The 14,240-nt window shown below is 38.8% G+C and overlaps 1 protein-coding gene across 5 annotated transcripts in view; it reads left to right on the top strand.

Moving 5' to 3' along the window:
* Nucleotides 1-1,796: 1,796 nt before the first annotated feature.
* The window catches only part of Rmp64 (ribonuclease MRP subunit p64), a 16,343-nt gene continuing 3,899 nt past the window's right edge, over nt 1,797-14,240 (top strand). The window contains exons 1-7 of one of the 5 annotated variants that reach the window (XM_020165085.2): nt 1,797-1,922; nt 3,633-3,787; nt 9,347-9,426; nt 9,808-9,939; nt 10,370-10,447; nt 11,707-12,071; nt 12,857-12,918. In XM_020165085.2, the coding sequence (XP_020020674.2) occupies nt 1,817-1,922; nt 3,633-3,787; nt 9,347-9,426; nt 9,808-9,939; nt 10,370-10,447; nt 11,707-12,071; nt 12,857-12,918 (978 nt within the window). In that variant the 5' untranslated portion in view covers nt 1,797-1,816. Of the gene's footprint in view, nt 1,923-2,049; nt 2,114-3,632; nt 3,788-9,346; nt 9,431-9,807; nt 9,940-10,369; nt 10,448-11,706; nt 12,072-12,856; nt 12,919-14,240 lie in introns of those variants that run through there. The other 4 variants (XM_074073127.1, XM_074073126.1, XM_074073128.1 and 1 more) reach the window with 4 other exon arrangements.

The raw sequence follows: 14,240 nt of genomic DNA, 5'->3' as shown, positions 1-14,240 counted from the left end.
AGGGATTCCTTATAATCCTCAAGGTCAGGCCATTGTGGAAGGTATGAATGGTGTACTTAAAAGACAATTGTTAAAACAAAAAGGGGGAATAGATATGGAATCCCCATGTTCTCAATTACACATGGCTTTATTAACCTTAAATTTTTTCACGTTTTCAGATGATGGCTATGCACCTCTTGAACAGCACTCTCAAAAAAACCGTATGATCACTCAAAACGTTGCCTTTGGTCATGTGAAAACAACCTAAATCAGATAAGCTACTGACATGGGGGCATGGATATGGGTTGTATTCAAGAATGTGATAACCTAGATTGTGTTGAGTTCCAGGAAGAACTCTAAAACCATACAATGGATGGAGAGATAACCAGCCTACACTGGATGATGACCCCAGGCTCAGCCCAGCAATGCTTCAGACCTTTATGTTCTAGTTATTTTTTAGAGAGGGTCTTACTTTTTGCTCAAGACTGCCAGACCTATTTTAGGCTTCCTGCAGTATCTGGGATGATAGGCAAGCTCCACCATGCCCAGCTTTTTTCTGAGATGGGGTCTCTTGAACTGTTTTGTCTAGGCAGGCCTAGAACCGCAATCCTCTGGTTTTCAGTCTCCCAACATGCGAGCCATCTGTGCCAGGATAAGTTTGTGGTAATTTCTTAGAGGTGCAATGGGAAATTAACATACAGGTCAACTCAAGTCACAGTGGCAATACATTAAAGGGTCTTTGTATAAAGTCAGGAGTGAGGATAGAATGTTCATGCAGAACTTTCAAAGATGAACGCCCAAAGAGCTGAAGAAGGGAGATTGCTTCAGAGAGCTGGTCCAGGTAGATTGAAGTAGAATCTGCAAAGGCACACAGAGCATGGAAAGTGTTTCAATAAGGCAAGACTGCTTGCACTAAATAGTACTCAGTCAGAGCGAATATTTGTTTGCATACCAAGCACTGATGCACTCTACAACCCTAGGCAGTACACACTGTTTGTTATCTCCATTTTACCCATTTGGATACTGAGGTCTGAGCAGGTAAACAGCCTTCCTAAGATTAGCAAGTTTGCAAGTGGCAGAGATAGAATTAAAAAAAAAATTCGACAGGCTCTAAAACCCACTAACTGCCCCATTGTGGCGGAGCCTTAAGTACATAAGCAAGGGGGCATCAGTGTGACTGAGGATAAATGAACTCGCAGGACATTAATGTGGTAAAGATCAATGGAGCCTACAATAGCATTTTGTGTAGGACGCTGGTTGAGGATGGCGGTGACGGTCAAATGACCTGTAGGTTTCTTTGATGGGACCTTGGTTTTATTGTTACCTAAGGTATGAAGGAGCTTTCATTGACAACTCAAACTGAATCGCTAGTATTTTACAAACACCACACCTTGTATAATCCTTTTTGTTTAAAATCTTTTTTCTTTTTTTCTAATGTCTGAGGCGGAGTTGAGGGTTGGTCCTCAGTTTCCGTATCTGTAAAATGCTTCCAAGTAGTTCCAAACTTGGCTCAGAATACCTTGGAGGAGGTGTGCTTAAACAAAACACAGCTTTCCCACTCCGTCCCCAGGACTCTGTGAAAAACTAGGGTACCCTCTAACCCCAAGAAACCCTCTTCAGGTATTCTTTGGCAGGAGGCCAGCTTTGGGTAACTCGGGGCTGGACCTCTGCGCCCACACTGGCTCCTCCCCCCGCTGGCCGCTCCACTTGGTCTCGTCCCACCCCGCCCAGTCCTGAGGACTGCGTCCCCCCGCCTCTACCCTCCACTTGGTCTCTCCCAGCCCCGCCCACCCCAAGCCCTGCCCCGCCCACCCCAAGCCCTCCCCCGCCGCGCAAGATGGCTGCTGCCATGCAGTCCGGCCCGGAGCCATGGAACCGCGTGAGGATCCCCAGGGCTGGGAGCCGCAGCACGGTGGCAGTGCGGGATCCCGGCGCCACTCTGGGTGAGTGGGGCGCGGGGCGGGGACGGCGACTTCTCCCGAGGAGCCTTTGGGCCGGGCCGGCGCTTGTGGGGCGGGGCGGGGCTTCCTGAGCCTGGAGGACGCCGGGAAGGGGCACGGCGCGGCGCGGAGCGGCGGGCAGCGCCTGGGCACGCGTGGGCCTGTGCTCCGTGGTCCTCCGCTGGTCCACCTCGGTTAGTGCTGATGCGGGGCTGCCGGAACTTGTCCTGGCGTCCGCGTCCCACGCCTGTCCCGGAGCTGGGGCGCCCTCGGCTCCCTGTCTGTGAAATGGAGCTCGTTTTCCCTACCCGCGCCGGGGTGGTGATCTCTTGATGTAATTTAATTAAGGACCGTCTTCTGTGAGCTCAAGTGTTCTATCAACGACTGATGGCTGTTTTTAGCCAGGTGCCTTAGGGAGGTTACTTAACCCTTATATGCTCAGTTAGCTCACTTTCACATGCGAATAAAAGTAGTTCTAGACTTTTAGGGCTGTTTTGGAGGAATGAAAGAGTTGATATAATAAATAAAGGATTTGGAACACTGCCTGGTACGACAAACACTCAAATGATAGTTGTTAATATTAAATACTTAAATTTGATAATAGGTACTAATATTACATACAGCCTGTCAAATCAACACATCCCCCTTCATCTATCCATCCTACACAATCTTCTTACTATTAAATTTTTTTCTTTTATTAAACAGGATGCCTGTTAGGTATGGAAAATTAAGTAACTCACTCATCATCCCCAAGGTAGCTGATACCATGTTTAGACAGTTGGGACAGAAAATTCGTCCACCTAGACTGCTGGTGCTCCCCTTAGAGTTAGGACAGTAACTGCATCTTTCGTTTAACAGTGTTTCAGATTAGGAAACATATGGGCATCGGTGTTGAGTCAGGTATTTATATAACTTCCAGTGGCCATGGTGGTTTTTCTTTTCTAAATGTAGTTGACCCTCAGTGTCCCTGGAGAACAACCCCTTGGAAACCAAGGGGTTTTCATATGCTCAGGTCCCTTAATAATATGTTTTTGCATATGACCTACACATATTCTTTTGTGTCCTTAAAATCATTTCAGATTACTTATGGTATCCAATACAATGTAAATGCTATGTAAGTATTGTTTAAGGAATAAGGACTAGGAAAGGAATCTGTACATACGTAGTACAGGTGGACTTTTAAAAAATATTTTTACATCTAGGTTGGTTGAATTCATAAATATGGAACCCAGGGATACAGAAGACTGAGTGCATATTCTCATTTAAAAGTGTTATTCAAATACAGTTCCTCTGACTTTGAAAGCTGTAAATGTATCCATTCTGTTTTGCTTAAGTGCATAGCAAAATGAAGGATTTAGAGAAGTACACGTCCCCAGCTTTGAGGCACTTAAGGTGTTAAGTGTACACCAAATTACTGACTGCAAAGTACTCATATGAATTACTTACAGTTAAAATACGATGTAAAAATATGTATATTCTTGTTTAACAGATATTCTCTTTAATTTCCCAGACTCTATATCATCTGTCACCATTTTCCAACTTCTGCGTACTTAGGATCCTTCATTATATTTGAATACTTGAGGCTGATTACATTAATTTGTGTTTTGGTTCCTTTAAAGCAAATAAGAAAAGATGCTTCTTTTATAGCGTCTTTCATATAATATACTTGATGTAAAAACGCATACTGAATCTTATTAAATGTCTTTGCTTTAGACATTTGCATTGCATCTGTAATTAAAGAATGCCATCTCATCACACAGTCACTGAGGAGCCAGACCTTACATGCCGAAGTGGATGTGTTATGTGCAGTCCTGTACAGCAATCACAACAGAATGGGCCGCCACAAACCCCATTTGGCCCTCAAACAGGTGAGGGGGAAGTCCTGTGTTTGATACCTAACCTGTTTTTTCTTAGTAATTTTTCTATTAGAATATATTTGTTCTGGGGGATTCATTGTGACAATTCCAAATAGACTTATATTGTACATTGATTAGGTTACTCCCGCTGTCTTTCCCCCTTAACCCCCTCTCCGCCCCACTTAAAGCAATTGTAGTAGGTTTCTTTGTTCTATTTCATGTAAGTGTATGAAGTCCATTAACCATATACCCTCACCTTAATCTCCTTCATTCACCGCCCCCCCCCAAACCCCTCTCTCCACTCACTGTACCTATTTTACAGTCCTGTCTTTCGTTATTAAGTCAATGCTTAAAGGGGTTTCTCAGTGCATCCCTGCTTATGAGTATACTTTTCTTAGGTCCATTTAACCTCTTCCATTGCTCTCCCTTACCCTTTTACCTCCCATCCCCCATTTTTCAACAGCTTTCATTACATATCCGTATATCCTCTACCTTCACAGTTGCTATGTTTTACAGTATTGCTGATGCTCTTATCATTCTCTTTTCCTTTCCCTCCTTCCCCAAGTTACATAGAGTAGTTCCATTATTATAAATATGTTCTACGTATGAGTTTGTATATGTTTATCTTTTGGATCTATCTTCCATGTATGAGAGAAAACATGCAGCCTTTGTCTTTCAACCTAACTTACTTCACTTATGATGTCCTCCAGTTGCATCCATTTACCTTCAAATCACATGTCATATTCCATATGGCTGAGTAAAACTCCATGGTGTATATACACCACATTTTCTTGATCCATTCATCAGTTGTAGGGCATCTGGGTTATTTCCATAGCTTGGCTATTGTGAATAGTGCTGAGATGAAGATAGGTGTACAGGTGCTCTGCTGTATCCTGACTTAGGTTTTTTTGGGTAGATGCCCAGGAGCACTATCACTGGATCATACGGAAGTGGTAAGCTATCTTAAGCTTTTTGAGGAATCTCTATACTGGTTGTGCTAATTTGCATTCCCACCAAGAGTGTATAAGGGTTCCTGTTTCGCTGTATCCTTGCCAGCATTTGTTGTTATTGCTCTTAAATATGGCCATTCTAACTGGGGTGAGATGAAATCTTAGTGTAATTTTGATTTGCATCTCTTTTATAAAAGAGAAGTTGAACACTTCTTCATGTATTTACTGGCCATTTGTACCTCTTTCTTTGAGAATTCCCTGTGTAATTCATGTGCCCGTTTCTTCATTGGGATGTTGATTCTTTGGGAGTTGAGTTTTTTGAGTTCCCTATAGATTCTGGATTTTAGTCCCTTATCAGATGAATAGCTAACAAAGATTTTCTCCCATTCTGTGGGCGGTCTCTTAAGTCTGATGACTTTCTTTTGCTGTGCAGAAGCTTTTTAGTTTAATGGAATCCTATTTGTTCATTCTTTCTCTTCGATATGGAGCTTTTTGAGTTCTACTATATGTTCCAGTGTATTTCCTACTACTTTCTGTAGTTGTTTTAGCTTCAGGCCTTATATTAAGGTCTTTGATTCACTTTGAGTTAATTTTGGTACAGGGCGAGAGACAGGGATCCAGTTTCAATCTTGTACATGTGCATATCCAGTTTTCCCAACAACATTTGTTGAAGAGGCTGTCTTTTCTCCATCATGTGTTTTGGGCTCCTTTATTGGAGATCGGTTGGCTGTAGCTGCACGGGTTTATGTCTGGGTCTTCTTTTCTAATCCATTAGTCTTCATTTCTGTTCTTAGGTATTGTGATAGCTCCAGCATTGGACTTTTTGCTCAGAATTGCTTTGGCCATCCAAGGTCTTTTGTGTTTTCATATGTATTTTATGATTGTTTTTTTTTATCTCTGTGAAGAATGTCATTGGGATTTTTATAGGGATTGCATTGAACATGTAGATTGCTTTTGGTAGTATGGCCATTTTCACAATGTTGATTCTACCAATCCACAAGCATAGACGATCTTTTCAACTTCTGATGTCTTTTCCGATTTCTCTCTTCAGTGCCTTCTTGTTACTTGATGAAGATATAGACCACACTACCACTTACTATTTTGTCATTAATGGAAATTTCAGTAAATTACTTGTGATTTTTTTTTCAAGTCTATTGTCCATAGTTACATGTGGTCTTTCTTTTTTTCCTGAAACCATTTCAAAAAATAATTTTTGTTCAAAAGGAAATATGTTTAGATTCTTTCCCAGTCAGTTCCAGTGGGGAATTAAAAATTTTCATTATGTGTAATCTGTTTAACAGTGCCTTTGCCCAATTCAAAGACAAAATGATTTGACTGAGACATAGTGTTGGCCATTAAGAAACAATTTTCTGAGCATAATTTAAATCCCCAAAACATAAAAAGAACAAAATTGTGGTTTATTTATTGTGGAGTCATAAGCTATTCAATAGTATGTTGGAATAAGTGGTCATACAGCAAGTTGTGGTATAAATTAGTTTCATGTGATTTTTAGAACTTAAGACAAAATTGGTCCCTTAAACTCAGGGACTACACTGTAGTGGAGAGCTTCTTAAACTGGGTTTCTTACGTGCTTGTTTATTAATCACTTTATTAATTCTGTAAGTAGTTTTTAGAAATCCAAATTGGTATCCATTATGTGATAGCTACCTTGGGAGTAGTTTTCTACAATTTTCCCTGTGCCATACACTGTGCTTGATGCTGGGTGCACGGGAGTAAAAAAGACATCATTTCTGGTTTGTTTTCTACTGACATTACTAAAGGCAAAAAGGATGAAGATTCCTTTATCTAAGAAAGATCTGTGATCATGGTCTTTTTCTGTTTTCTTCCATAGGTTAGCTTTTACCTGAGTCTTCTAATCTAGAAGCAAACTTTTTAACTCTTAGATTGAATGTGTTTCTCCTGTCTTTCAGGTTGTGGATAATCACTTAAGTTATAAAATTTGTTTCTTCCTTTTATGTAGCTTTCCCATGTAGTCAGTTGATAAGTCAAAACTTTCTCTGCATCTGGTTTTTTCCTTCAATTCTGGCTGCCATTTTCTTGTTTTAAACTCTGTCAACTTGTAATGGTCTTATTATCCTAACTGGTGTTTCCTATACTAGTTAGTCCTTCCTACATTCTGGCATATACTATAGACCAAAACCAGATTAATTACCCTAAAACAACTTTGATGTTTAATAGTTCTCCATTGGTGTCCTGAATAAAGACCTTAGCCTGGCTTACGATACCCACTATGATTTGGCCTCTTCAGTCTTCCAAAGCTCAGACTTCTCTCTCACCTTCAGGTAAATCTTGTATTCCACCCAACCCGAACTCTTAAGGAGACTGCATACCTACCATGTTTATTACCTCTTCTGAGTCTTTGCTCCCTGGCTTGTGTGTTTAGAAAGCCCAGCCTCTCCGTGTCTGCCTTTAGAGGCTTTTGCATCCTCTAGGCCCCATTTTGAACCTTCCTGGTGGTGCAGACTTCTCTCCAAGATATAACATGAGTGTATGTTGTGGAAACCTTATTTTAAGTAGCTTTCTTCTGATTATTATTAGTGAATTTGAACTCCTTTTTTGAAAGGTTCTTGGCTATCTGGGGCTCTTCTCTGTATTTATAACATTTAATACAGTTGGGTTGAGCTACTGTTGCTTGTGTACATGCTTTATGTTCCCTGTTAACCCTCACTAGGGAACATGTCTCATGATACTGCTGCTGCAGCTGCTCTTGTCACTATTGCTACTGTTTTATATCTGCTTAACACGTCACAGTTCACAGAAAACTTTCTTACACTAGTATCTCCAACATTCCCCTAAATGGAACAGAACATATCCTTGATTCTTCTTCTGAGTGACAACTCTTTGGGTATATGAAGATTGTTCTCTCTTCCTTCCTGAAGTTCTCAAGTTCTTTTCTTTTGAACACTATAATTGAACTATAGTTCATTTACTATATTTTCAAAGTGCTTTACCATCATAATATGTCAATACTTCTTTCAAGGGATGGTGTCCAGACATAAAAACTGAAAAAGACAGAAGCTGGCCCCAGGGAATTTAAGAATTGTTGCTTCCATTATTCTGCAAACTATGCTGTAAGAATCTGTAACTTTGATTTATTTTTTGGTAGTATATAGGGAGCTCTGACAAGGTATTGCAGTTGCCAGATCTTTATGTCCTTCAAAGTGCAGATGTAGACTGACTGTAATACAGTATATTCACAGATGAAATACCATCACAAAACCTCTTTGGACAGTGAATCTACACTTAAGCAATGAAGGACAAGAATGTAAACGTGGTCCTATTAGGTGGCGGGTATTTGTGGGAGGGGAAGGGTGAATGAGAGGATAAAGAAGGAGGAATATGGTCAACGTACTTATACATGTGTATGAAGATAGAACATTGAAACCTGTCCTAATCGTTTTAAGTGTGTGAGTGGCGGGGGGAGGGGGCGGATTAAAGAGAATGATGGTGGAGATGAACCTAACCGAGGTACATTGTAAGCATATATGGCAATGTTGCAGTGAAACCTCCTGTATAACTAATACATGCTAATAAAAATGTTTAAAAAACCAAAGTATGTATATTGAAGTCTTAACCAAGGCGACCTTATTTGGAAAGCTAAGATGAGGTCATAGTGGATTAGGGTGGCCTTAAGTCCAGTATGACTCATCTTTGTATAAGAAGAGGAAATTTGGGGACACACACAGATACAACATACCACAAAGTGTAGTTGCAGACGTATGTATGCCCTTGTATATTTCCTGACAACTACAGAATTCTGGAGTGTTTTGTATAATGCTTGGCTTTGGTATATATATCTTAAATAAGAAATGGTATTGAGTGTCTACTATACTGTTTTAAGAACTGGGCTCTAGTGGTGAGGAACATGTCCCTGTGGACCTTTCAGTATATTTTGGTCAATCAGTGGTATGTCAGGTGGTAATAAGTGCCATGAAGAAAAATAGAGAAGTAGAGGTTTAAAAATTTTAAATAATGCATATCTGTTTTAGTATTTAGTTTAAGTATTTTATTTGTCATCTTAGTTTTACTACTAGCAATTTGGAAGTACCTCATATACTATTTGTCATCTTAGTTTTACTACTAGCGATTTGGAAGTGCCTCATATACCACTTTACCTCTCAGCATTCCTTGCATGTAGAAAATGTTCAGTATACATTTGTTCAGTGAGTAAGTCATTTTCCTTCTCTCTGGTACTTATAAACTATTGAAATTTATAGTTACTAATTTACCCTCTTGTTTTAATAGATTCAGTATTATAAGTCAACTATCATAATGAGGTAACTGATAAATCATGTTACTTCAGCATAATTATATCTTGAGAATTATCTCACACTCATTTTGGTCCCCTTTATAGCATTAAGCACATTCTGGTATATAGTAATTTCTTAATCATTACTTGATTTGAAAAATATGTTGGACTGGATAAATTCTAGGAAGCAATTGTTTTGGGCCTCAGATTTCTTTACCCTTAAAAGTAGTCACTGATGGTATTTAGTATGTTTACATACTTTGAACATCTAGTTTCTTTGCTTTTCTGGTCATATCAGTGACCTTATCTGCATTATGGATTCACTAAATTGAACTGCTTTTCCTCCTTCAGGTTGAACAATGTTTAAAACGTTTGAAAAACATGAATTTGGAGGGCACAATTGAAGACTTGGCTGAGTTGTTCTCTTCAAAGTAGGTGGGCCATTGCTTTGTGATGTGGGTTGGAAACTTGATGTCCTAAAGTGATCTTCCTTTGGACTTTCTCTGCTTGGTGTTGGGATATACCTCACACCTGTTGGTGGTAATAAATCTCCCTTTGTTGGTCTGTGGGAGGGACCAGTGTGACCTTGAAATTTGGGTCACAGTAGGCTACGTTGAAACATAAGCGGGTTGTTACTGAATATAACTGCCTCAGATTGAGGTTAAAGTAAGTCATCACTGCTATAGAAGTACAAGTCCAAGGCTCTGAGTTCAGCCCCTTAGTTACTGCCAAAAATGAAAAACAAAACAAAAAAAACCCCACAGGTGCTTTGTTTAAAAATGAAAGTAATGTGCTTTTCTATTTTTGTCAAGTGAAAATCAGCCTGTAACTACCAGAGCGTGTGTCATCCCTAGCCAACCAGTGGTGGAATTGGTGTTGATGAAGGTTCTGGGAGCCTGCAAGTTGTTACTCCGCCTGTTGGACTGCTGCTGCAAGGCATTTCTGTATCCTGGAATCTACTCAAATACCTTGTTTTCAATGGGAATTGCTAGGATAAATTTAACAGCATTTCTGTTTGAAAGCTGGGGCTCTACAGGGTTATAACCTGTGGGAATTCTTAAAACTTTGCTTCTTGGCCTTTTCCCAGTAATTGCCAGATATAGCATTGCCAGAGACTATCTAGTATATATTATTCTAAGACCTTTGAAAGATAAAAAAATCTTAATCATAAAAGCTAAATTTAATAATGGGAGCTTTAGCAGAGTGTATAATTATATTTTTAAGTTCAATGTGACTTAAGGGGAACATATTGTAAGGCTTTAATACCTTAAGAAGATTCTTTTTTCTTCTAGTCTGTTTCTTCCTGCATAATAGTAACTTTGAAAAACCCAAATTCCTTTGGTTTGTTTTCTCACCTTAAACTGATTTCTTCAGCTTGACTGTAAAACATCTAGGATTGGAGGAGTTCGTTATTTTAAACCTTGTGATGGTTGGTCTGGTGAGCAGATTATGGTATGCATACATTTTGACAGCCTTGATTTCTTTTTCATTTCTCTATCCCAACCTTGGTTTCTTACTAGTTTTTATATAGTTTCATTTCATATTGTTTTCTTATGGATGGGGAAGGTGGTGAGGGAATTCCCTTTCTTCCCCTGATGCGTTTGCTTGTGGCAGACTGGGACGCTAAGTACCAATGGTTATGTCAAAGGAGTAGCCTTTGCATCTGAAGCCATGAAATCAACCTAACACTGGACAACTCAGCAAATGAATTCCGAGAATCTAGTAACTGGAATAATAAATTACATTGCAATGGAATATTTAAAATGGTGATAATATCCTGGGCTGCTATCTCTTGATTCTCTCTGCCACATTGTTCAATTTTTAGTGGCAATAAGAAATAAAATTTGACCTTCAAATGTGCTCTGGTCTTTTCTTCCACTTGAAATGCTGCTATCGTTTGAGGCAAATTTAGTTCATGTAAAGAACATAAATAATACTTGCAAACTAATGAGACATCCTCTTGTTCTTACAGTATAGGTATAGTGAAAATGATTTGATGGAAAATTAGGCTTGGAATTAGCTCTAATTTGAATGTAAGGAAACTGAAAAAAATAGTAGAAAATTCTTTCTGCCTTCAGAGATTGAAAACCTTGCTTTGATATTTTAACCTGGATAGCTCTAATCATCTTGGTCTTTATTCCATTTATTTTTAATCAGATAACATTTGAATTACTAATGATATTATTTTACTATTGAGATAGGGTCATGCTCAGTAGCCTGGACTGGTCTTGAATCCACGATCTTCCTGCTTCAGCCTCCTGGGTGCTAGAATTAACAGACTTGCACTACTATGCTAGATTTATTAATATTATTTTTTAAATGTTTAACATTTTATATTCTCTTCTGTAATGATGAGATTTAATTGCTGCTGATTACAACATGCTTAAGAAATTCAAATCTTATAAAAAATGTGAAGAACCTGAAATGTGCCTAAAATCTTCCCAGGTACATAAAACCACCAGTAAAATCTTTATGTGCATACTTGTACATATCTCCGGGTAGTACTTTGTTTTTGAGAAACATTTTGTACGTGGATTTTCTGTTGAGCTGGATTAATCTGACTGTTTGAAAATATGTGCTATGGCATTTTTTTAAATCTAGAGTAGAAGAGCTTGATAGCCATTTTGTTTTCAGTTTTGAATCTTGTAGTTCACTATATAATATGGAAATTGTAATTGCCAGATAATTCATGAGCTTCTCTTTCTTTCTAGGGTTCTTTATAGAGGTGTTTTAAAAAGACTGATTTCTTTATATGAGCCGTTGTTTGGATTGCTTCAGGAGGTCTGTAGGATTCAACCCATGCCTTACTTCAAAGATTTTACCTTTCCTTCTGATATTGCTGAATTTCTAGGACAGCCCTATCTCGATGTCTCTAAGAAAAAAATGCCTGCAGCTTTTGCTGCTAAAGGAGTAACTAAGTTGCTAAATAAACTGTTTTTAAGAAAAGAGCAATTACCAAGGTCCAGTGAAGACACTTTATTTAGAATTTCCAAAACTGCTAAACAAATGAAGACCAGTATACAGAATAACGTGGATCTTGGACAGCCAGTGAAAAAGAACAAGAGAGTCATCAAAGGTAATTTTCTCTGATGTAGCTCATATTCTAATTAAATAAAACTTTTGAAAGCATGACATGATCATGCATTGTGTAGAAAGAAATTCAGTTTCCACTTTTTTGTGGGGGATGGGCGGTACTGGGGTTTGTACTGAGGTCTTGCTAGGCAGGTGCTCTACCACTTGAGCCACTACTCCAGCCCTTTTTGCTCTGATTATTTTGGAGATGGCATCTTGCTTTTTGCCTGGACTGTGACCCTCCTATTTTATGCTTCCAGCTATAGCTGGGATAACAGGCTCGTGCCATGATACCCAGCTTTTTCTGTTGAGATGGGGTTCTTACAAACTTTTATCTGGGTTAACTTGGAATCATGATCCTCCCTATCTCAGCCTCTCAACTAGCTTAGGATGACACGTGTGTACCACTATGCCCAGCTATTTTACTGGTTGAGGTGGGGTCTCACGAACTTTTTCCCCCAGCTGGTCTCGAACTGCAAAATTCCCCATTTCAGCATCCTAAGTAGCCAGGATTACAGGTGGGAGCCACCGGCACCCAGCCATATTTCACTTCTTATTGTTAATCTGCATTGACTATCTTTAGAGAGGTATGGATATACTTGTGTTTTCCAAGCTGGAGCACTTTAAAGTTCTTTGTTTTTGTTATTGCTTCATAGTTCTTTGCTTGCTTTATTCCCCTTATTTCTTTTGTAGTAAGTTGGCAAGCAATGTCATGCATTTAAGAATTTGTCAAAGATTTGAAAGTAGTATGCCTAAGTTTTTGTATCTCTGATTTTTCCACCTCCACAGAAGAGTCATCAGAATTTGATGTGAGGGGTTTCTGCAAACAGCTGAAAAACAAAGCTGCTCAGGTTTGTCTGGCTTGATTTAATATAGCTTTTGATTTCAGTTAATTTGTAGAGGATGCTACTTATCAAAGACAGGAATTGAATCTTGCTCCTCTAAGCCTTCTTGGTTCGCTCTGTGTGCCTTTGAATAGGAGAAAGGGATTTTTTTTAATGTGTCAAGTTAATTTAGTTAATAGAATACCTTCAGAAGTATTTTTGTAGGAGTTTGTAGAATTTTAAAGTGATGTATGCTCCATCATAAATATGGACTGTACTGCAGTATGGGCTTTGCTGTCAGAAGATGGCTTGAATATTTGGCTTTGGCTTGTACTAGCTCTGTGATCTGTAAATTTCCTGACCTCTTCACACCTCTTATTTCATAATACTATGAACTTTATAGGGTTGGGCTGAATCTAATGTAAACATTTAACAAGTGTTAGATGTTATTGGTAGCTGTCCTTATTTTTGTTACCCTCCTCATTTGTCATGAGGCTTCTATTATTTTCTTCTTATTGAGGTTCAGTCTTTAACATGATTCATCTTTAGTGAGTGCCTGTAAGTTCTGGTTGTTCTGGACTTAACAACAGGTAAGTACGTCAATGTCACCCTTCTTCACCCACTAACTACTTTTATTATCCTTTGTCCTCAAAAAATGTCTTCTAGTTTCCTTTGAGATTCTTTCTTTTTGGTTTAGGAACTCTTAATTATTTCTAATAACCCACAAGTTTTTCTTGATCTTTTTGCAAGGACTTTAGCTTGCATTTATATTTTTCCCAACTCACTAGTTCACAGGGAGGAATAATATTAATAGCTAATACCTTCTGTGCTTGATAGTTGTTTTAAACGCTTTATATGTATTAACTTATGAAATCCTCAGAAGAGCTCTGTGAGGTTGATGTTCTGTTTTTCATGTTTTTCCTCAGATGAGGAAACTGAGCCATAGAAAGGCTAAGAAATTTGACCAGGTCACATGGTGAATTAAGTCATAGAGCTGGGATTTGAATGCAAGTAGTTTGTGTCAGTCTTTGTTCTTTACCATCACATCAGTCCCCAAGGGAGTTTTCTCAGTTCTGTCTTAAGGAAAATTCTGTTGTTCTACGACCTTTGAAATTTCCACAGCCTGTCTACCTGCTTATAGGTGATCTAGTCTTGATGCTGGTTGGTCAGCAACCCTTTTATTCAAGAGTATTCACTACATGTTTTTAGCAATTGTCATTAATATGCTTAGTTTGCTTTTAGGGCACCTTCTTTTATTGATCACCAATCAAAATATTGATGAGCCTCTACTTTTATATTTTCTACTTTTAAAATTCATATTTACCATGAGAAATTTGACAAGAAGTTAA

Source organism: Castor canadensis, chromosome 5 (genome assembly GCF_047511655.1).
Source record: "Castor canadensis chromosome 5, mCasCan1.hap1v2, whole genome shotgun sequence".
In the NCBI taxonomy this organism is placed as follows: domain Eukaryota; kingdom Metazoa; phylum Chordata; class Mammalia; order Rodentia; family Castoridae; genus Castor; species Castor canadensis.
Note: the sequence above shows the minus strand (reverse complement) of the source record. Positions and strands in the feature narration are given on the sequence as shown.